The sequence below is a fragment of the Ornithodoros turicata genome, chromosome 5, assembly GCF_037126465.1.
Source record: "Ornithodoros turicata isolate Travis chromosome 5, ASM3712646v1, whole genome shotgun sequence".
Taxonomy (NCBI): Eukaryota; Metazoa; Arthropoda; class Arachnida; order Ixodida; family Argasidae; genus Ornithodoros; species Ornithodoros turicata.
Genome location: NC_088205.1, coordinates 27,349,147 through 27,374,136, shown reverse-complemented (window position 1 = coordinate 27,374,136; position 24,990 = coordinate 27,349,147). Strand labels below are relative to the sequence as shown.

Here is a 24,990-nt window from a genome sequence, read left to right as displayed (position 1 = left end):
CGATTGTTCTCACATTAGTTGCGTATCTATTATCCGTTGTACAGGAACACCCACTGTAACCACACGGAGATATACAGAAAAGACATATTCAAAGCTAAAGGTAGCTTTTTATACAATTTACTCAAGGGCTACGCGTGATATATCCCAAGGTGTGTTTTTGTGTTGCCTGACTGGTTTGGCTGCACACCGCCAGGGAGCTTCGTTCCGCTCTCTTGCGAGCGTTTCTGCAACATTGTAAATTTTTAGCGTTTTAAAATTTTAGTGGCTACTGAACTAGGTTTTTTGTACGAATTCGAACGAAGAACAATTCATTTCAATCAGCAAACAACACTTACACCTAAGCCAAGTAAGGATAAAATTATTGTTCGTCAGTGGATGTTAGTCCTACGGACGAATCTCATCACCTTATGTAAAACTAAAATATTTTGCGACTCACACGATTAACTGAGTCAAGTGGCAACACACTTATTGGCGAAAGTGCTGGGTCGGTACTCTTTTCACTTAATTAACATGACGTTAACACGCATGTAGCATTTGCCCGATGAGAACTGCCCCCCTGTCGGAGACAACTGTGCTAATAATTACGGCGTTGTTGCCTCACTAAAAGAAAATTACGTGTAATTTGACACACTGTGCAGCCGTAAGAAAATGTACATTTATAATGGCTCAGTGGTATGATTGGGTCATGCACAGCACCAGTGAAGGTGCTACCTGTTACCAATTACTGTCGGAATTCTACGGACTCATTCCTTGCACAGTACTCTTGAACCACAGATTCCGCGTTGCCTGATGTTACTGTAGAAGTGTTATAAAAGATCTGTAAATTAAGCAGACACATGCGCATCTTTCAAGGTCAAACTAGACAGAAAATGGAGTCAACAGACATACTATTGCCTACTGACATACTGAAGACTACAAGTGAAGTAGCTCCCGTGGTGAATACTCCTGCAGCTGCACCGAAAAAGACTTGCCCCTGGGGTAATGCTGCCACAGAGGCGGTATCATTTGCTGATGTCATGAGTGAAGAGCTGGCACATTCATTGGAGAACGAGGAGATTTTGGCAGCTGCTAGGAAGTGAGTTGTGCCTTTCTGAATTTAGCTCATACATGTCAATTTGAAAAACATTATCCTTGGGATGGTTTGGACTGGCATGTCACTTTCGGATAAAGTGCAGCAACGACACTTTGGTGGTGCAGTCTGACGGCCACCACATTAGGACTTCGCTGTCCTGACCTAACCTAACTTCACTAAAGTACGGCGACCAGATTAGGGCTTTGCTACCCTAACCTAACATAGCCTCACTAAGGTATAGTGACCAGATTTGTACTTTACTGCCCAAACCTCATTTCACCTCACCAAAGACCAATGTCAATATCAGTGACCTTCCTGTTATATCAATGTTATATGTTATCAACCAATGTTATATCAGTGACCTTCCTAACAATCTTACCTCCACAGTGCGACTGTTCGCCAATGACTGCATTATTTATCGCAAAATTTCTTCTACTTATGATTAGCTTACTTTGCAGCGTGACCTATCATTAATTCATTCGTGGTCTGTCACCTGGGAAATGCCACTTAACTAGTTCTATGTCTTTCCTGCATCGCAATTCTAACCACATTCCCACCTCCCACTACTCACTCAGCAATACTATTCTCGCTAAGGTGGAGACATACAAATATCTCGGCGTGTATCTCTGGGATGACCTAATGTGGAACAAACATATCAAGTCCATCATAAGTAACGCTAACCGTTCTCTCGGATATATCAGACATAACCTTAAAATGGTCCCACAGCCAGAGCCGTAGCGACGGGGGTGCGAGAGGGGCAGCCGCCCAGGGCGCCCTCGCCAGAGAGGGCGCCAAACAGCAGGCCCTGGCAGGTTAGTTAGACAGTATAAAGCGGGAATGGGGAGAATTTGAATTTACGGTCTCAGCAGCGCAAATAAGTGTTTTCTGTTCCTTGTTTACAGACCTTCTGGCAGCAACGGGAGAGGTTGGGGGGGGGGGGAGGGGGCTTCAGATCTGCCCTGGCCCCGGCGCAAACTCGCCTCGCGACGGCTCTGCCCACAGCATGTAAAAAGTTAGTGTACACGTCCCTAGTCTGTCCAAAATTAGAATATGCCTCAGCCTTATGGGATCCACCTCAACTTTACTTGTCCACTAATATGGAGGCTGTTCAAAACAGAGCCGCTAGGCTTATAGTTGGTGATTTCTCACATTAGTCTTCAGTCACCGCAATTAAACAAGAATTTGAGCTGCCTGACCTCGATAAATGCCGTTTGCTTGCGAGGATATCACTTCATAGGTTCATTTATAATGTTACTTCTGGTATTTCTTCTATAACTCAAGTCCTTTGGGCTTTTTTGTCCCAACTCCCATCCACAACAGTGGTGAATAGAGGTTATTATTATTATCAGCATCATCATCAGCATCATTATTATCATTCATAATAATAATAACTCTAGCTACTGTTATTTTTCCTTCTTCCTTCTGCAGGACATCTATCGATTGGAACGGTTTTCCCTCAGAATTAGCTTGCATAACTGATCATTCATCTTTCTGTAATCGCATATTGGACTTCATTTGGCATCGATTAAGTTCCATATCCATATTGTTTTCATATTGACGAAATATATTTTCTTTTCGATATTTTGTTTTCATATTGATGTGTTTTTGGGAGGTGTTTTCTTTTTGCTGTACAATTTCATGCACTTTTCTTGTTTCCAAATATTGTATTTGGTGTTCTTTATGTTAAGTGTGTGTGTGTATACCGATTGTTTGTTATTCCACTCCCCCATGTAATGTCTCTTGACCTTTGGGGTATCTTGAATAAATAAATAGAGTACAGTGAACAGATTAGGGCTTAGCTACCCTACCCTAACCTAATTTCACCACAGGAATGCACTCCTCACCCCCTTTTTCAGCTAGTGTACATCATTCTGAAAAAGGAAACTGAACGAACGAGTCAGTGTCTTTTTTTTGTCTGCACCTCTTGGTGTGGGGGACTTTCTAAAGTCATGCTGCTATGTTGCTACATATTTAAGTACTAATATATTTATTTGTTCCGTTTCTGGCTATGCAGTTCTGTGCCAATCGTGGGACCTACGGATCTAGAATATGCTGAAGGCCTTGATGCGAATGATGACCATGTGCTAGCCATGCTCCTTCAGGCAGAGTTTGACAGAGAGCACGACTCGAATTTGCGCAGGGAAGAGAGAAAGTACAATGGAGAAAGTAAAGGTAATTGGTGACCAGCTGGCATTTATGTTTGTTGTCGGAGAGTAGTGCTGTACTGATAGTGTTGAGATTTAATATAGTATTTTCGCCCACTAAAAGAAAGAGAACAATTGAACCTCTGTACGCAATAAGGGGACAAGGTGAAAAATCCCAGACTGAGAAAACTTCCAAGTGAATATTTGGTAAAGTAATTGCAGCTGGGTTTCCTCAAATAATGCGAATGCAAAATGTATAACGTGTATGTATACAGGATGTTCCAGAAAACGTGTCATTGAATTATAATAAAAAAACTACGCCACCTAGAATCATGTGGTCAACGGCATTTGTTCTTACTAGGTTTCTGCCAACTCCTGATGTGAATGTCATATATCGTAAGTTTAGTTATGTAAATATTTGCGAACTGAACTCGAAAACTTGCCAAGTAAAGGTCACTTTTTTACCCCACCAATATGAAGAGCGTGCCGAAGTCACTCAAGTTCATGATAATTGACAGTGATATTCACGAGCTATCCCATAGGAAAAAATAGCCGAACATCATGCTTCTTGTAGCACCGAACCACCGAACGCGCGACGACTTTTTCAGCGCAATCCTTGTCAGTCCGACGAAAGGATGTTCAAGACCCAGCCCACAGAGTGATAGTAGAAAAAGTGACAGTTCCTGAAACTGGGAGAGGGAAAGTGCGATCCCAGCAGAAATCGGACGCGACAAGCCATACCTGTGTTATCTCTTTCTGCGTTGCAGGTGTGGGCTGGGTTTCCAACCTCCTTTCGTTGGACTGACAAGGATTGCGATAAAAAATTTGTCGCACGCTAGCACCGTAGAGCACGATGTTCGGCTATTTTTTCTGATGGGATAGCCCCTGAATATACCTGTCAATTATCATTAATTTGAGTAAATTAGACACGCTCTTCGCATTGGTGAGGTAAAAAAGTGACCTTTACTTGGCAGATTTCCGACTTCAGTTCGCAAAATTTTCCATAATTAAACTTAAGTTACACGACATTCACATCAGGAGGTGGCAAAAACCTAGTAAGAACAAATGCCGTTGACCGCATGATTGTAGGTGGTGTAGTTTTTTTATTATAATGCAATGACATGTTTTCTGGGACACCCTGTATGTCTATTCTACATACATGTCCTGTTTGCATCGTTTTCGGGTGTGTAACGTAACAGAAATTTAACAAAATTCACGAGCATGACATATCCCCTTTTTCAATGTAACACTGCACACATAGGGTTTTCATGAAGTATTTTCACGAGTCTGACTTTGATGGTGAATGCCGGGTAAGGTGAAGTCATCGTCTTGTAGTGGAGCAGCCAGGATCGGGCTTATCGTGATGCTAAAGGAGCACAATCTTGAAGATAATATCCTAGATGACCAGCATAACATGATCTTTCTGGTTACTGCATACATTTTTCTGATTACAACGCTCACGCTGACACAGTCACATGAGGTAGAGTGACCATGTTTCCTGAGTGGAAATCGAAGTTTATATCCGCATCATTGCAAAGTTTAGGCTACACCATTTGCATGTGTCTGTATTAAGGGGGCATGACCTGACTGTCCATCCCACTGAAACACATGCATTTCCCATTTCTTACACTCCTGTATCAGACCAATAAATTGCAATACGGTCCTAAATTTTCTTTGGCAAGTACATACTGGCATGTCTTTGCAGCAAATGTACTAAAAAGGGGATAAGTCAACTTTATCCCCTTATTGCATACAGAGGTTTAATTGATGAGTATACATGCGTATCATGTGAGTTGCGGAAAACTACCCTACAATTAGTAGAGCCTCGTGTTTTCAGGTTTAATGCTAGGAGCTGTAAAACAGGGGAAAGATCTTGTGATATGATGTGAAAGAGCAGAATTTTGAATGGAAAACGAGTGAAAAGAACTCACAAGATGGGTAATACTGTTCAGCAAAACCATAACAAGGACACAGCAGACAACACTACGGTTGCAACATTATCGTGTCATTACTGTTTGGCTGAGCAGTATTATTCAGTGGATCATTACCAACTCCTCCACCTGGCTACTTTAGTTCAGTACATGCGAGATGGTGTCGCTGAGTGGGTAGTGTCAGTGATGGAAGTGCTGCGGCAATCTCAAGGTACTGTGCATTGGTGTGCCTAAGAGGTATTTTTTCGTGCATCTAGTACACTAAAGTTGTGCTAAAGTATGGAAGTAGGCTGATAAAATAGCGTAAACACGGGCTAGCTGCTGGACGAAAGCAATAACAAAAGAAACAAGCCTGAGTATAGGCTACATGAAATACGCAGACATACGCAACGAAGCTCAAACCTGCAAACACTTTTACTTCACACCGGACCACAAGTACTATATGCACACCATAACCACAAATGCCTGTGGGAATTTGAGGAGGAAAACTAATCCAGAAAGAAAGAGACAGAATTCGGGAGACCAAACTACATGCCATTCTCCAAACCCATGCTCATTTCATCATCGAAGTAGGCTGCCACTTTGTAACCAGATGAGGACTGCATATACCTGCCAAGTCTCCCGGATATTCTGGGAGACTTCGCAGGTATGCAGTCCTAATGCTCAGGCAAGCTTGGGAAGGAGACTCCCTAGTTTCATTCAGTCTCCCGATCGTACGGACACGCCCTACAATCTCCCAGAAAGTTGGGTCTTGGGTGTTCTCTCATTTTCCTTTAAAGGTTTCCAAACATATTCCTGAAGAATTACAGCCCATAACACATTTTTCACGGAAGGCTGGGTAGGTGGTGTCCCAACAAAGAGGTAAGGAGATGAACAGCGAACTAGAGCCCTGCACGGGCACGGGCCCCCGCCCCGCCCCACGGGCCGGGCCGACAAGATGTGCCGTCACCGCGGACCAAGCCCGGGCTGTCAAAATATGCCATCACCGAGGGCCGGGCCCGTGCCGACAAACATGTTTCCGAGATTCAGGCTTGGCCGGGTCACACAGCAAATTCCACACAATGAGGACTATTAGTTCATATCATCATGCGCTTGGGTCATTCCTGTGCACATATTTGCAAAGACAAACGAAGGACACTGCATTATGCGTATGATTCGACCCTCTAGAACATTCTCAAAGTCACTTCACATTGCTCCTCACGTATTTCACAATCACGTTGGCAAAGCTTGGTGAGAGTGGTAGGGACTGCGAGAAGGAGTTTGTCGACAGCATGCTTTACCGCTGCAAAAACTTGACAGTGTAACGATAACCCCCATGCCTGCGTGCGTTCTGGATTTAATTTGGTCTCGTGCTGTTACGGTGTTAAACTGCCAGCACTTGTACGTTTGTGGCCATGTCTTCTCTTCTTATAAATTTACTTATAAATTTGTTTGATAAGCGCCAGAAACGCGTAAGTCACAGCTGGAAATACTAGGCCGGGAAATACTAGGCCAGGATCTACTTGCTGGGTCACCGGGCCGGGCTGGGTCGCATAAAAATATGAACATATGAAAATATAAAATATGAAAAATATGAATATATCACCGGGCCCGGGTCGGGCTGGGCCATTTTTCGATGCGCCCGGGCCAGGTCGGGCCCGTGCAGGGCTCTACAGCGAACCACGTGGTGCAACATGACTAAGGCCCCTTGTTTTCTGCTGCGGCAAATTCAAAATTCTGCAGCACCGACTTGTAAATTCCGCGATTTTCCGCGGCAAGCAGTCAACGGCTGCTTGAAATGGAAAACTTTTTTTTTTCTTGGATAATGTGCGGACAAAAATATTCTATGAAATTACAGATTGAAAGCACTGTTGTGGCTCAGCATTACATACATGATATATTGTGTTCTCCTCTGACAAAGACAAAGGTCTGTCACCTGCAATCAATTTATACCTACTGAAAGATCTTTCAGCATCTACAGAGCTTATAGAAACTTTATAGGATAATTATAGGAAAGAGCTTACAACATATGCCCTGTGGAAGTTACGGACACCCTTTTTTGTTGACATCAAATCAAAATCCCCCTGTGCCACCGCTAAACCGCACACTGGAGGGACGCAGCCCCTTCCTCAGGCGAAGTATGCACAATAAACTTGGGCTAACGTTATCCTAAACTACACTACAATCTGTGTGTGCTGGTCCTTCAGCAGGCTTCACCTCAAAGCACCTCACCTCAAAGCAGGCTTCACCTCATGCAGGGAAGCTTCAGGTAAAGCCCACTTTCGGGAGGTGTCGTTCGTATTTGGTGAATAGTCGGATATTCGGAAATTCAAATATTGGGTATTCGATTCGCGAATGAAATACTTCGAGTGATTGATATTTGATCTGAATTTGATCTGAAGAAAAGGGATTCCATGAAATTCCGAGCCAAACAAAGGATTCCGCGATATTTTGCGGGAAACCCGGGGCCTTAAACATGACCATCCATAGCTGGAGTTTGCAACAGATCGCGTGTTTCATTGTGTCCGTGTTTCTCGATAAGACATGCTGTCGTCAGTCCAGTCTCGTACAATAGTTTCGTTTCCTCCTCCGACGCTCTCCAAACAGAAGAAGAAATACCTCCACTTGTTCCGCATACGTGCCAAGTGCCTTTTCACAGGTTTTCTGGTTGAGCACAACCTGCCGCGGAGCTTAAGCGACCACGTGTGACTGCTGTTCCAGAAGATGTTCCCAAAATCTGACGAAGCGAAGTGCTACAGGTGTGTACAGACAAAGACCTCTGCCATCATCGGTGAAATGACTACGTCTGCGAAAACTACAATGTTGGAGAGCCAGTTGATGACACGTCTTTGCAATTGCGGTTGACGGAAGCAACGATGGTGTGTCGCAGCTCCACCCGATAGTGCCCACGTATGACTAAGGCCCTTGGTTTTCTGCCGTGGCAAATTCAAAATTCCGCGGCACCGACTTGTAAATTCCGCTATTTTCCGCGGCGAGCAGTCAACGGCTGCTTGAAATGGGAAACACTTAATTTTCTTGGATAATGCGGTAACGAAAAATATTTTATAAAATTACAGAAGCCACTGTCGTGGCTCAGCATTGCATACATGATATCTTGTGTTGTCCTCTGATGTGGTCTGTCGCTTGCAATCATTTTATACCCGCTGAAAGATCTTACAGCGTCTATAGAGTTTATAGAAACTTTATAGGAAGGAATTTACAATACATCCCCCGGGGAAGTTACATCTTTAGGACACCCTGTTTTGTTCCTGGGCTGTAGGCATTATTTAAGAATCTTAACTTTTTAAAGGCAATCTCCCAGACATCAAATCAAAATCCCCCACTGCACCGCTAAACTGCACACGGGCGGGACACCTCCCCTTCCTCAGGTGAAGTATCCACAATAAACATGGGCTAACATTATCTTACGCTAAACTACAATCTGTCTGTGTTTGTCCTGTAGCATAGACAAAATCATAAAGCAGGCTTCAATTTTGTAGAGCAGGCTACACCTCATGCAGGGAAGCGTCAGGTGAAGCACACTTTCGGGAGGTGTCGTTCATATTCAGTGAATAGCCGATTATCTGGAAGCCCGAATATTGGGTACTCGGTTTGCGAATCAAATACTTTGAGTGATTGATATTCAACTTGAATTCTAGAGCTCGAATATCCGCACACCCTAAAAATAAGGGATTCCGTGAAATTCTGTGCCCAACAAAGTGCCAAAATTAATGCATATCACGTACTGCTCCTTTGATCGATACGGACAGTGCGAGCAAGCTAAGGTCAGCAGCAGGAAAAGCCTGTTGTTGCGTGAATGACGAGCAGCCGTCTCGTACAAAACCAAAACAGGAAGAAGCTTTATTTCCGTAGCCAGTGTCTTTAAATACTATTATCGCTAGTGTGGCGATAACAACGCCACCGGGGATAGAACACAGCAGGTAAGTAGAAAGATACGGGACGCGCGTAACAACATGAGATAAGGGAACAGTCTCCCATTATCTATCGCACGATCTATAACCAAGACCGCTACACCTCCTCCCTGAGATTGGAGTCACCTCGTAATGTCACATCACCGTATCAAAGATTCAGTCGTTTAGGCGGACGCACCTTGCGCCCGTAACGTGTCACTATCAGAGAATGTTCGGGGGCCTGTTGTCCAGCATCCGGTTGATGACTTGTGAACATTGCCGGGGAAGTAGGATCTTGCCTCGTGAATGTTGCAGGAGAAGCAACATCCGAAGTATTAGTAGCCGAAGTTTCCCCAGAAGGCAGTTCAACCCTCGAAGGCGTCACGGGAACAAGATGATGGCGGTTGCGCTGCACCGTGCCGGTCGGTACCTCAACAACAAACCATCTTGGCCGCTGTGCTGGGCTGAGCACACGTCCCCAGCATTTCAAGTCTGATACCCATACCTCTCCCCCAAGAGTCAGAGAGGTTAAGGGAGCTGCACGATAACGTCGATTGTACTAGGTGATCTGCTTTACCTTCAACGAGGCGTCTTTGGCTTTAAACGCACGATGGTCTGGCTGGGCAGGATCAAGAGTGTCCGGGAGAACGGGGAGGCGTGTATTTAAACGACGCCCCATAAGCAATTGTGCTGGCGATACGCCTGTTGGTCCTGGAGAGTTTCCGTAGGACAGCAAAGCTAAGAAGACATCGTCGGATTTCTTCATGATGTCCTTTACTGTTCGAACCATTCGTTCAGCTTCTCCATTACTCCTAGGGTACCGCGGACTGCTGGTCTCGTGGCGGAAACCATAGGAGCGTACAAAGCTAGCGAACTCGCTTGAACAAAACTGAGGTCCGTTATCAGTCCTTAGAACATCTGGGATCCCGAAACGGGCAAGGCAGCTTTTCAAGGCGGTGATGACCTGGCATGACGTTGTAGAAGGAAGGCTGATTACCTCAGGATAACGGGAATAATAGTCGACCAAGAGAAGATGTTCTTTTCCCTTGAAGTGAAAAAGGTCGGCTCCAAGACGTTGCCATGGTCTAGTTGGCACAAGTAGGGGCTCTCGATGTTGACTTTTAGTCTCTGCACAATTCCGGCAACCCGCGATGAAATGCTTGAGCTCCATTACACACTGAGGCCACCAGACAGATTCTCTGGCCTTTTCTCTACATCGACGTAATCCGAGATGACCCTCGTGTAGGAGACTCAGGATGTCTCTGCGAAGTGATACCGGAATCACCAGTTGTTTGTTGTGGATCAGTAAACCATTATAGATGCTCAGATGTGCTCTCTCGCTTCAATATGATAGGAGACCTAGTGGCACTTTTGGCCGGTCAGGCCATCCCTTTTTACAGAACGAAATGACCGTCGAGCATTCCGAGTCCTGGAGCTGATGCTGACGAACAACGTCGACGGTTATTGCAGAGGGCAAGTGAACGCTGCTCATCACCTCGCTTATAAAAAGTTCGATAGAATCTGCAGCCGGCTTGTCCGCAGAATGGCATGGTGCCCGCGATAAAGTGTCAGCCGTTGCGAGAAGTTTGCCGGCAACATGCTTTACGTCAAACTGATAGCGCATTATCTTTATGCGCATTCTTTGAATGCGAGGCGGGAGCATTTCCAAATCCTTAGACCCAAGAAGTGGTATCAGGGGTAAATGATCTAAAAGCGATAAAACCCCGGTGCAGGGGACACAAAGAGACAACACAGACGAAGCACTGACTGACAAACAACTTTAATGGCAGGGACACATCTTAAATACACCAGCTGCACACCCGACCCCTAGTGGCAGCCAAGGCCGTCATGCTGTAATCACAAATTATCATGATGATCTGTTTCAACCAAAAAAGAAAGTCCTCGTAGATACTGGTCGAAGCGTTGGATGGCCCACACGATTGCTAGGCATTCCTTTTCTGTTTGACTGTATCTTTCTTCAGTTTGAGTTAGGGAACGAGACGCAAAAGCCACCGCTCTCAGTTCACCTTCTGGTTGCCGCTGAAGTAAAACGGAACCAAGACCAAAGGAGCTGGCGTCTGCCGATACGATAGTCTGGTATTCTGGATGGTATTTGGCCGTACAAGTGTCCGAGCTGAGGACGTCTTTCAGGCGGTTGAACGCTATCATTTGATCTGGTCCCCACATCCAGGTAGTGTTCTTGCGTAGAAGTAAACGGATTGGAGCGGTGATGGTCGACAAGTCGGGAAGGAAACGTCCTATGTGATTAAGCATGCCTAACAAACGGCGAATTCCGCTGACATCCTGTGGGGGTGGTAAAGCTCTGATGGCCTTGATCTTCTCAGGATCTGGCATTATCCCGGTGCTACTGACGATAACCCCAAGAAAATGCACGGACGGCACGCCAAACTTGCATTTGTTGAAGTTTAACTTGATGCCTGCGTCGTTTAGTCTCTTGATGACACTCTTCAGACGAGTGTCATGCTCCGCTTTATCGACGCCAAAGACCAAGACATCATCGATCATGCACACGACTCCTGGAAGTCCTTCGACGATTCGTGACATTGCACGCTGAAAAAATTCAGGGGCTGAAGCTATCCCGAAAGGAAGACGCCGATAACAATAACGCCCAAACGGCGTAATGAACGTTGTGAATTCTTCGCTTTCAGGCGCCAGTCTTACTTGGTGGAAACTTAGCGTAGCGTCGAGTTTCGAGAAGACCTTTGCATTGCTCAGTTGTCCCAAAATTTGTTCCACGGTCGGGAGCGTGTACCTCTCACGCTGCACCGCCTTGTTTAGTTTGGTTAGGTCGATGCACAAACGGTAGCCTCCAGTTTTCTTGGGGACCACGACTAAGCCAGAACACCATTCAGTTGGGTTGTCGACTTTCCTGATGACTCCCTGCTGCTCCAAGTTGAGGAGTTCTTGCTTCACAGTATTGAACAGCGGCAAAGGCAAACGTCGCGAGGTACTCAAACAGAATGGCTGCGCGTCAGAACGTAGTCTGATGCGATACTGTTCTTGCAGCTCACCTAGACCCTTAAATAGGCTGTCTTCCGGCGTGAGGCGGAGTCCTTGAGCTGTCCTCGTCGAGGTTGCGCCAACAAATTGTACGACGTCAAGACTTCCGATCGCCGTAAATCCTAGCAATGGCGTTAGTTGATTTTGTACCACGTAGACAGTTTCTGTAACGGAGCGACCCCTCCAAGATAACGTCGCACGAAATGTTCCTTTCACGTTCAGGAAGTAACTTCCGACTGCTGTGAGTTCACTTTTCGGCGCATCGAGGACGTCCGGGCAACCAGGAAAAGAAGGAGGAACTACTGTGACCTCGGCACCGCTGTCTACTTTGAAGTGCACGGAGTATCCATTCACGTCGACATCGATGAACCATGCTTTACGGGTGCTGATTGTAGATAACTCGACAGAGTCCGACTTCTGTCCTCGGCGCCGGGAAAGTCTTTTGCGGCACACCTCGGCAAAATGTCCTTGTTTGCCACAAAAGTCACATGTTGCGTTGCGTGCTGGACAATCCTTTCGCTGATGCTTGGCCCGTCCACAAAACGCACATGAAGGACTATCTTCACGTTCGACGCTGGCTCAACGACCCTGGGCACTTTTGTCGCGACGTCGCATCCGAAATTTATCTCGGCGTTTCAGATGCGTACCACTGACGTCGAATGCAGGCGCAGCACATGAACGTTCTTTTTCAGCATCCTCGTGCAGACGTGCCTGGAGCAAGGCTTCTTCTGAAGTCAGCTTCGCTGAACGGCACAGCATGTCGGATAGACGATCGGCCCGTAGTCCCACGACAAATCTGTCCCTAACTAGGCGGTCTTCCGTAGCGTCGCTTCCATATCCGCAACGCTTCACCATAGTTCGCAATCTGGTGTAGAATGCATCGACCGACTCACCAGGCTGTTGCACTTCACGGTGGAACCGTCGGCTCTCGTAGATTTCGTTTGCCGGGTGGACGAAGTGACCCTCTAGTTTATTTATTACGTCGTCATACTTGCTCTCTTCGGGTTTCTCGGCGCCCAGTGACGAGAGGAGCGGGCGAGCTTGAGGCCCCATGCAGTAGAGGAGTGTTCGCACGCGTGTTTCATCTTGCGTGCGGACGATACCTGAAGCGAAGGCATAGTCTTCAAAGACTGCTCGCCACGACGGCCACTCTGCCGGATTCGCAAAGTCGAACTTAGAAGGCGCTGCCAGACTAACGCCACTGACACCGCTGAATTGTAGCGGCTGAGGCTTCGTTAACGCTGAGGCTCCACTTGCCGCAGTTTCTGCAGCTTGCGGGGGATCCGGCATGATGGAATGAAGGGGGCGTTTCCCGCATTACCCCACTTCTGACACCATGTTGTCGCGTGAATGACGAGCAGCCGTCTCGTACAAAACCAAAACAGGAAGAAGCTTTATTTCCGTAGCCAGTGTCTTTAAATACTATTATCGCTAGTGTGGCGATAACAACGTCACCGGGGATAGAACACAGCAGGTAAGTAGAAAGATACGGGACGCGCGTAACAACATGAGATAAGGGAACAGTCTCCCATTATCTATCGCACGATCTATAACCAAAACCGCTACAACGCCAGCCATTGTTTTGAATGGACCATTCCGAAGCTAGAAACAGAGAACTCACTTAGAGTTACACTTATCAACGGGCACTTTGCTAGAGCAAATAATTGGAGGTGCTCATTCTGGTAATTACCAACGTATGGAATTTAGTTTTCCTGACCACTCAAAAAACTTACAGGCATTCGAAATTTGTCGGTGCTTTTGTGGTATATGCCAGAAACCCAGTGGTAAGTAACTGACTCAAATGTGCAATCAACTGATGAAAATTCAATTAAAAGTGCTTTTGAGATAGCTGAGTTTGATTTCTGTTAACCAATATAACCTTACTTCCTCTTGCAGTGAGTGTGTGTTTCGACAACTACAAGCGCTTGCAAGAGCATATGCTCTCGGACTCGGAAGATGATGATTATGTTGATGAAGGGGAAGCAAAGCACTGGGATTCATTTGAGCGAGCACAGAGAACATCACCAGCTATTGGTCGATCAGGAATTGCACGCCAGTCAGATGGAGGCTTCACTACAAAGCATGATGCTACGGTAAGGCTACGTAATACTTCAGTGAGGCATGCTTACGACACGCTTGTGCTGTGTGAAGTTGTTAGATAGGATAGGATATATAGGATATGTCACAGTTCGTTAGTGAAAGCAAATGTTGTTGGCACATTACCCTGAGAAATGTTCTTTCGTAGAATATGAAGTAGCCCTATTTGTAGTCCTGTGTTATTACATGTATATGCAGTGATGTTCCTCCTAGCCATTTAGTATATGTAGATACCTTTTCAGTGACTTTTGTCACATTTCATGTAGAAGCAGCAAGTCAGGATGACTGGGAGATTCTGGCAACAATGCCAAATCCTCCCAGCTTCTGCAGTGAGCTTATGCAGAGCTTGGTGCTAGGAATTAGTAACTCATGCATGCTCCTCATTTTGAAAATCTCTATGGGGGATGATAGCCACCACTCGGTCACTGCTGAATAGCGGTATGAAGGAAAAAAGTGGTGAATGGCGACCTGTTACAAAGGTCTATGCTGAGGAACCACCTCTGTACTTGCATTTTCGTTTGTTTTAGCTGTTGACCTCAGTTTGTTGCTCCTCACGTGAGTTCTAAGGTTTACAACATTATCATTGGCCAGGTTACCTTGGTCTTTCAAGCGCGTTATCATGGCATAGTTCTAGTGATCCCCTGATAATGCACCAAGTTCTGACCATCAGTATTGGTAAAGTTTGCTAATAAGTAACTGGTTGGTGGTAACTGAGAAAGAATGAGCACTTTAGGTAAGTCGTTACTAGGGGGACCTGTTCTTGGGTGACGTGCCATGCAGGACATTTAGACTGATCCACAACTTACCGTGCAGGTGTGCGGCCGTCGTAACGCTTGTCGTGTCATGGAGCTGCCTCCTGGAATCTCTACCGGGGATGGTGGCGGGTTTGATATGCGTCTCTCGAACAATGTTTACAACTCGCTCAAGCTGCATTCCACACAGGAAAGCAAACGAGCCGCGCGACTTCACGACAAGAAGGAAAAGGCCACGGCGGTGAGTTACAGCAAACGTTGGTCTTTCCACAGGTGGTAGCATCTTGCTTGGCCTGCAGGAACAATCGCTGGACCCTGCTACACGACTCTTATTATACAAGCTCGTTAATCGCGAAATCCTAGACGAGGTGAACGGCTGCATCAGTTCTGGGAAAGAGTCTTGCGTCTTCCATGCTTCTGGGGGAAAGTGAGTGCACCTCTCTTACTTGTGTCAGATGGTACGCTCAAGGACGTCAATTGTGATGCAGTCTATCCATAATTAGGGCCTGACTTTTAGGGTTAAACCCGTATCCGCCCGATATTTACCCCCCTCCCCGAACGACATCTGTAAAATTCAGGTTTAACCCGAATCTACCCAAAAACATCTGGGTCGCGTGGCACACTCATAAGCGTGCATTAAAATAAAGTTTGATAACATTGCTAAACATTAGTTCCATGTTAAGACAAATTTTTATTAAACAAAAAAAAAATCACCCGAATACACCCGAATTCCTGACGACTGAATATGCCGTAACGGGATTTAACCCGAATACACCCGAATTTTCAAATGAAAAATATCACCCGATATTTACCCCCCGAATTTGGCCAAAAATAAAACCCGAAAAAGTCAGGCCCTATCCATAATGTGTGAAATTCGGGAATTGTCTAGAATATTACCCAGCGCACGGGGACGCTGCACCACTATGACGTATCTTCCTGCGTCAGAGTCACGTTGTGCCTCCTAGGGGAGCGCTTGCTCGGAAGTGCTCCGCCCACCATTCGAGGAGTGTTGACGTGGAAGTGACGTACCTCCTCGCGCTGTGTGCTCACATACACGCTCCACACCGTCTGAGGAGGATTAAAGGGTGAAAAAAGGCCGCTTTGGGCGGGTGCAGGGATCATTGGTCTGACTGCACGTGCTTACAAAAAGAATCTTCTAGCCTTGCTTGTAACGTAGGTGGTACATAAGTTTTGTCTCAAGATATCCAACTGATATTGTATGAAAAAATTCTCACAAAAGGACTTCAGTTGTCCGAAACGATGCACCATCAAACTTTCGACCCCACGATGAAGAGTCCTAACAGGAAGTACAGTGTCAGAGTGATATAACTGTGAACTTATTATTAGAAAAATTACCGAGGCATTGGAACACCAAACTTGTTCATGAAATACAGTTGCCGCAGTCTTCTAGGAGCCACGAAACCTGTCCAAATTTTCTGTGGATGGCATAAATCCACTTTATTTCAAAAGCCTACAATCAGATCATTTAAAGTGACTTAAGAAACGAATCTCTCCTTGTCTGCATCTCTGTGTGAACATGCAACAATGTATCGCGGTGAATTTCAGCGAGTGCATCATCAGCATAACCACAACAGCGAGGATTGCGCCTGTGGAAGGGAGTGCAGCCACAACATCCTCGTCGCTGCTGTCGTTTTTACCTTTTTTTCTTCGGTTGTCGGTGCCGAAGACGACGTGTCAAGCGGCAACGTCACATTCGCCTCTTCTAAGCACATGTATTGTAGCAACATCATCGACATCCTCACAAGTTAAGGTCAGCATTTCAGTGCTCCTGATTACTCGTAAAATTGGGAAGCCCGAGTTATTGGTCGGCGACTGTATTGGCTTTTTCTGCTCTTGTTGTACGCACAAAAAAGGAAAAAAATACGAGCCTAAGATGGGACTACTCTAGTGTCACCTCTGCTGCAAACTAACATCCTTATTAGCAAAACACATACCTCAAACAAAAACTTGGCCTCATCCAACATACCAGCATGCCTTACCCACCTCACGTTGTGCCAATTGCGTCGCTCTGTTGCCTCCTCAGACAGTGTGCAGCGTGCATCTGAGCGCATGGCACGAAGTGGTGGGGACCTTCCTCGGACGGTGGAATGGGGGGCTTTCGAGAGAGCATTTGTCTTGGAGACGCGACGTCAAGCTTACGCAGTGAGATACGTCATAGCGGGTCGGCGTCATTGCGTGCCGGACAATATTTGAGACTTAAATTCATATCACAGGGGTTAGTGGGCACTTTGTGTCTGTTTCCTTGGAGTAACCGGAACAGTGTTCTCGACTCTGTAAATTTTTTTGTGATGTTCTTGGTTCCCTGTAATATACAGCATGTGCTCTTCTAGGAGCGAAGAATTCACTGTCCCACGAGAGTGCGTCGTAAAAGTGTTCAAGACAACACTGAATGAGTTCAAGAATCGGGAGCAGTACATCAAGGGGGACTTTCGTTTTCGTGACCGTTACAGCAAGTTGAATCCCCGCAAGTGCATCCATCTGTGGGCCGAGAAGGAAATGCACAACCTACAAAAGTAAGTCTAATTTTCACTGACAATCTTGAGCTCATGCACCCTTTGAAAACATAGACCAGATGTCGGCACTCACGCTCACTCACTCCTTCCTCATCTCTCCTTTTGCATACTCCATGCACACTCAGCCCCTCCTCATCTCTATGTTTGTTCGCTCATGCTCAGCTCATTAGGCACATTGAGTGAGCATGCTCACGAGTGCTCATTTTGTCAAGTATGCCACCTTCCTCCATGTAGCAGCTGTAGGCGCTTCGACCATGACTCTGCCCTCTGCTTGTGGTCTTATGCTACCGTTGTATCTGTTCAAGATATGTATCAAGAAGGACTGATACCCCCGCTACACGGGCGTTTCGATGGTCATCAAAAGCGATGACCATCCGACATTTCGATGTTCATTCACGCTTGACCGCTGCTACACGGGCGATTTGATGCTCATTGAAAGATCGACACGTCATGTGTCAGATGGCACCACGCGTGGTAAGCGACTTCTGCGTATAAAGCTTTTGTAGGATTAAACATATGCACGGAGAAGCAAAGCTGAGTGCAAAAGATGATTTTGGAAGTTTAATTTTGCAGAGTGTTTTGATTTGTTTGCATTTTACTTCTTTTCGTTGGTGGCACAGCAGCAGACGTACTTTCAGACGGCTCAACGGGTACCTTGTGCATGCGCGACGTTGCAAAAAATTGGGGGAGGGGTCATTATTACAGTTAGGTCATAACAGCTTAACATATCGTTACCGACATGTGTTAAAGTAGAGCTGTGCAAATATTCAACATTTGGAATATGAAACGAATAATATTCACATATAATATAATATATGTAATAATAATAATACTGTATATACAGTGCTCTGTCTGTGTCTGTGTTCTGTCTTCCGTATCATGATGATTGTTTCTGTTGTTCTGTTGTGCGGTGGCAATTTGTGTAAACACAGCACAACACAAAGCATCGTTTCAGTTCACTCTTTGAAATGATCGCCGCATCACTATTATCACTAACACATCGCTTCGATTAGCAACTTTGTTGGTCATTCAGATAATGTCTCACTCAGCTGGAGGTATGTTCTTGCTGATACGTTGTCAGACACAATCCAGTGAAATCTATCGCAACGCTGTCGCCAGCACGTAGCGGCAGCAGACATCCTCGCGCTGTATATCCATTGACAGTTGCAAAGGCCAACTGTTGACGATCCATTGACTGTTGCAAAGACCAACAGAGCCAAGCAACGTCATAAACCACCGCAATTTATGTTCAGCTTGCCAATCTTTGAGTTAAACATTGAGCATTAGCCGATGCAGGCTACAAACATGGACGACACAATCCTGCCAGTTGTTCGATTTCACCCGAGCTGTCCCGGCACCCTTTGTTTGGTTACCACATGGTGACCGACAGCGGCACGTCACAGCTCATCATTCTGCATCTCTGCAGATTCCAAATTTCCCACTCTGAAAGTGGCAACATGTGTCAATATTCTGCAGGCACTTTGAAGTCCTCCATTATTCTTCATCTGACATGGAGAAAGCAATGAAGAAAAGAGGAAACCGGACACCACTGACCTCGAAGAAGCGCAGTCGCCCCTTTGAACCGTAATGACATCACCCATGATGTTTTTTCCTCCTCGTTTGACTCTGTGGTGTGAGTCGAGCGGGAGCATGTGCAGCGGTGTTAGAGTGTGTTTTTTTTTTTTCCTATGAAAAATATCGCGTACAGAGGAAATTTGTGTGTTAATCATCAAGTCAAGTTGCCTACTCACCAACACGTTCAGAACTAAATATTTTTTAGATGACTTTCTGTGTTCCTTTAAACGAAAGACAAAAAGGCCCCCACTAACGACGGACGCTGTACCGACAATATTTGACACTGTCCTGTTTACTTAATCAAAATGGATCCGAAAGAAAGGAAGTGTTCTCAGGAGTGTCTATTTGAACTTCCTTTATGTTCTGGAGAGTCTAAGAAAAAAATTGACAAACATGAAGACCACAGTTTGGTTGACACAGCTAAACGTGATTGTACAACAAACAACTTTATTTTATGATGATGACTGGGGAGTTTCATCGCCATGGGCGATACTCTACCCCTCAGCAGTATTCTCTTTGATATCAACGTAACTCTGAGCAGTTTCATGAACGAAAATTGTTGAAATTGGGAGCGATGGAGAGACTTCACACTGACTGCATTCTTCACTGCGTACTCGACCTGCCTACAACAGGCCTCAATGAGGTCGCGCCATCTATGTGTCACAAGTCGAACTGGCAACATTAGGTGTCAACAGGAAAGTGGGCAGAGGAGCCTCCTCTCATTTCTTCTTCCGTGGGCATGACACAGACTTCTAAGGTTGTACAGCTGCAGTCAGGCTTAACCATAACACGTGGGTGCACGTGTTGTATCAATTTGAAAGGTTGAGATCATGCTTGCCATGTTTCAAAGTCACCAACTATCCTGCCTATCAGTTTTATTTGTATATAGCCTTATTTTTATTTATTTATTTATTTCAGTTGGACAGGGGTTTCAGACAGTTAGTCTCAGTTGTCTGAGCTTTGCTGTAATCTTTTACTAGGCGTTTCACCACAGGCTTTACTCTTTCAACATGTGACTATAACTGATTTTTTTTTCTTCCATCTTCTTCAGGATTCATCGCGCAGGTATCCCTTGTCCTGAAGTAGTCATTCTGAAGAAGCACTTGCTGGTAATGTCCTTTGTGGGCCTTGACGGTGTCCCCGCACCAAAACTGAAGGAAGCACGTCTTAGCCACGACCAAGTGTCCAGTGCCTATGCGCAGACAGTGTCCCTGGCACAAGCCCTGTACGACAGGTGCCAGTTGGTTCATAGTGACCTCAGCGAGTACAACTTGCTGTGGCACCAGGGCCAAGTGGTAGTGATTGATGTGAGCCAGGCTGTAGACAGAATGCATCCGCACGCACTGGAGTTCTTGCTCCGGGACTGCACCAATGTTTCTCAGGTAATCATCTAGGAAAACATCACTTGGCATTTGCAGTACATAGAGCAGAATGTGCAAGTATCCGGCGATGGATATTCACAACGGAAAGAAGACTGTTGAGAGCATCTAAATTTTAATGAGACGAGACTTTCATGCAGAAGGCTGCACTTCTTCAGGCATTTGCATACGCTAAGCCGGTATCCCGCTGTTATGAAACCCAGTCCTGACATGCGTCGTTTGTAGGGTGAAACTGCTTATGAGTTTGTCGCCTGCCTGCTGTGGCCAGGCAATATAAAGCGATACAGATAAGATCTTCCCGGCCGGTAAGATCAGGCCGGTCACACTATCGTTTTTCACTGAGGCAAATCATACCCATTGGAATCTACAGTGCTCGATTGCCTCTCGGTTCTATTTTTGAAGCATATGTACAAGAAAAACGATAGTGTGAAATGGACCTTAGGAATATGACAGGATGGTAGACTCAGGTCCGATCGCTATCACTCTTTCTTTCATTTTTTAAAACCGTTGCTGTGTTTCTGTGCTCTGTTGCCGTAATTTGTCGCTGGTGTCACATGATGTCACTAACGCGAAAGATTGTGAGAACGCTTTTAATAGGCCATCAGTTAGTGAGTCTTGTGGACAAGAAACCTGAAATAAATATTGGACATGTTCAGCCTATGTGAATCTAGAACTATGTGAAAGCACAGTGGACAAATTGAGTGTGGAATTAACTAAAAAGATGTCATAGATTTAAGAGCACACGTACTAGTTCTTGCACAGCTGTTGCATTTACTTTAACCGTTTCGTTTATATTTGGCACTGTAACTGCACAGTATCCGTGCAAAAACTGACTAATGAGGAATTCTTTGCAGTAATCTATATTCAACTCTGTATTACACTCCACTTGAACTATTCGAATTTTCACACCGCTCTGTCGGCTATTTGCGAATATTTTGAAAATCCTGGTCGAAGTTTTGTCACATCACTTGAGCTACTTCAACTGATTGCAGCACATGAGAATCGTTACAAGGAGTTGGCCTTCGGCTTCGGTGACCACATCTACGTCACTCTTTTGAAAGTATTTTAAAAATAAAGTGTATATTACTGCGCATGATGACGTAGTATATCTGCTCCAAAACGCTGTTTTGTTGCTCCAAAACAGATTTTTTTCATGCTCCAGAAAGTGCTCCAAAATGGCTTGGGCCAATCACATCACTGTACCGGCCTAAGTATTTTCCAAAGCACCCGATGTTGTTCCTGTGTTCTGATTACCTAAAATGGCACTACGGAGTAAATGCCGTGTCTTCAATATCCTACCGAACTTCATGCCATTGCATTCACGCTGTATTCAACCAAATGTTCTTTCCCTAGAAGTGTCATAAAATTAATTTCGACTTTGAGAACTATCGACATCGCAGGGTGCACACATGTCTGGCAACATTGCTCCTCAAAGATCGATTTTCGTCTCCTTACCACAGCTGCTGGTACTAATCTTCCAACATGGGTCAGAGAGTGGAGAGCAGGAAGGTGCACGCGCTGTTGCTAATAGACGGGCGTCAGAGCTGTCACCTACTCTTGGAAAATCGGAAACTATGAGGCTTTGCAGGTTATCTCAGAAATTTATGGAAGCTCACATGTATGTCACTGACAGCATTTGTGTCTTGCGTACTGAGCAGGGTTGACCTAGAATAAAAAATAAAATAAATATAACTTTTTTTTTAGTCAGTAGTGGTACGTTGATTGAAACGCGCAGAAATTCGACACAAAGCTTTTTAAAAGCCTCTGGTGAGGACCTGCGATAACAATTTTTTTCTTATCACACGAAACAGAAACAGTAGAAACCAGCTGGCGTGGCATAGTGGTTAGGGGGATCACCTTCCACGTCGAGACTAGGTGGTGACACGGGTTAGAATTCCAGCACCGGCTGTGGTGTCTGATGTTTTCTCTGGGTCTTACAGCAGACTTTCCAGACGAATGTCAGCACAGTTCCCCATGAAGTAAGCCCAGAGTGCGTACTAGCCCCCACTCCTTCCTGCTGTCCTCTCTCCATCTGTCCATGTCTGTAGGCCGCTCATAGCCACAGTTGCTTTGTGGTGCTAACATGGATTTTAAAAAAAGCACAGTAAAATGCTACTTTCAAATCTGATCAAACAGACTCAGAATGCCTGTACATATTTTCTGCAGAAGATTTTTAGATGCTGACGTACCAGTTTGCGGCATATTGATTATGAACGTGTTGTGTATTAGTGTTTCCATAGTGTGAACAAAAAATTTGCATGTTCAACATAAAGTGCAAGCCAAGTCGTCCCCTACCCTCCATATTCCCACGGTATGAGGCACTGCAGTAGCTCTGAAAAGCATAGTGGCCCATCCCCCGCCCCAAAATAAAAAATAAACTGAAAAGCCACACGCACACACGCTGTACGGAATTCCAACACCCCCTTACATGGAAACTCTGCACAAATCGCTGCATCAATCATAGTTTGCAAATATAGTACATTGTCACTGAAGCTTTTTGAACAGAATATGCAAGCACAGGGCAGAATATGCCCAATGGAAAAAGTTATACTAGTGTGTTTGTATGCCTATCTGTGTGCTAATGCACCAACGTCCTCGGTGCAGTTTTTTCAGAAACAAGGTCTGACAAATGTGCTGAGCCCGCGAGACCTGTTCACAAAAGTGTGTGGTCTGAACCTCCCAGGGGAAGGAGCTGAACTGCTCTCACAGGTTTGTGTTCAACTCTACCCCTTTGCACACATCCAGAGCATTCGCTCCCACAATTACCTGTCTTTCAGATCCAGAATTTCGCGCGGAAGAAGCAGTTGCTAATGCCAGAGAACCAGCATAACTTGGACTTTTTTGATACGCTATTTGAAAAGTCCATGGACAAGAAGTGCAGGATTGGGAATGAATCTGAGCAGAGCAAGCAGTCCGAGTGTGAGGAGGGCAAGGACCTTTGAGAAGCCACTGCCAACTGTCAACACTGACATGGAAACAAAAGCAGAAGCAGCAGCAGCCAACTTCTGAATGTGTGAATAATACAGAAAGGAAGATTTAAAGCAAGATGAATTAAGTAGAATGCTTCATTATTTGTGGGTTTAAAATCCACATGGTGTTTCGTGTAAATAAAAGGTTGAAAGGTTTTATGTCGTTGCAATGGAGAGCACGTGTTCCCATTCGTATTGTGAAGTTGGTTCCATTTAGTGTGCGAGATCAGGACAGGTTGAGGTTCGGTTTGTAGGCAACATGCTCGAGTATGAGGAGCGAGAGAAAACACACACATGTGATGAGTATGTTTTCTGTTGCTCCTGACACTTGGAGAATATGTTGACTACAAGTCCATTACACCAGGTTGCTTGCCTCTTACTCCTGTGTTCAACGTTCAGCGTTTGGATAATCTGGTACGGTGAAGTTCAGGTACAAGTTCACTCGAAGCTGAGTGCAAGCTCAAGAGGCACAAGCCTCGTCGACCATTCTTCCTCATAATATGCATCTACGCACAGGGATATGTGTAGGCACCAAGTAGTAGTTCAGGTCACTGAAATACGGAAGAATGGAGATCGTTGCGCATTAGTAGAAATATGCAACTTAGTTTTCTGAAGTAACTTGATAAATTGGGTTGGTTGTTACATTATTTAAAATCGTTAAGAACCCTTAGTGCTTTATTTGCCTCTAGACCTACTGCATTACTTGAGAAAGGTACCTGCCTGTCTCGATTGTGTTTGCCTCTCTGAATATGAGTGTGAGTGGGGGATGTGTAGAGGGTGAGTGAGTGTCCTTGTAATCCCAAGTGAGGCTTGGTGCTGATGAGAAAAAGTATCCCGCATGATGTAATGAGCGGTATGTAACACAAGTTTTTGAAATTTGTTTTGCCTCAGAAATGACATGCACCATTTCTTTATAATTTTGATGTGCTGAATTCAATGCACTCGGTTTCTATGGTCTTGCAGATTTTTCTTCCATTTGAATTGTGGATGCAGTCGAGCCCGTTTATTACGTCTATCTTCGATAGAACTATAACTCCGATATTGCGATCGAATTGTTGGTTCCCGTCAGCTCTCCCATTGAACTACATGTAAACAAAACATCGATGTAACGATCGCCGCGAAAGCGCTTGCTCGCATATAATGATCGCAATTCTCCTGGCGGCCGGTAAAACGCGTGAAAATTAGAAAGCAAGATTGCACCATTTCACTGAAAACAAATTACATTGGCATTTTCAAGAGCCTTCGCCTACGTGCCCGCTAAAGTGAGAACGCAGTGCGTTAATCCGCGCATGACTGCCGGGGAGTGTTGCCAACATTCCAGACGAGCGATCCGCCAAAATAGCCAACCGATTCCGCCAGAATCCGCTAACTTTCGCGAAGAACCCGCTAAAATACGCTAAACGCTGAAAAGTGATTGAATATGTTGAGATTGATGTATATTGCACCTGTATTCATGGTGTTCAGGAGCTTGCTTCGCATTCTCGTTCATTTCTTCTTTCCGATGTTCCTGAGAACTTCAGGAGGGGAAGTGGTACTCGAAACAGCTCTTCCAGTGCCGTCTCAAGCCTGAGCGGATTGCCAGCGGCTTCGACCATGTCCGGCTTCATTTTATTGCGCAACTTGTTC

The 24,990-nt window shown here is 45.3% G+C and overlaps 1 protein-coding gene across 1 annotated transcript; it reads left to right on the top strand.

Moving 5' to 3' along the window:
• The first annotated feature begins 178 nt into the window (after positions 1-178).
• On the top strand, positions 179-23,523 carry LOC135394260 (serine/threonine-protein kinase RIO3-like). Its single transcript, XM_064624925.1, has 10 exons — positions 179-346; positions 853-1,075; positions 3,087-3,244; positions 13,955-14,151; positions 14,969-15,148; positions 15,207-15,334; positions 17,259-17,441; positions 20,068-20,398; positions 23,000-23,104; positions 23,173-23,523. Exons 2-10 carry the CDS (start codon positions 870-872, stop codon positions 23,335-23,337), a joined length of 1,653 nt encoding a protein of 550 aa, XP_064480995.1. The 5' UTR covers positions 179-346; positions 853-869; the 3' UTR covers positions 23,338-23,523.
• Positions 23,524-24,990: the final 1,467 nt, after the last annotated feature.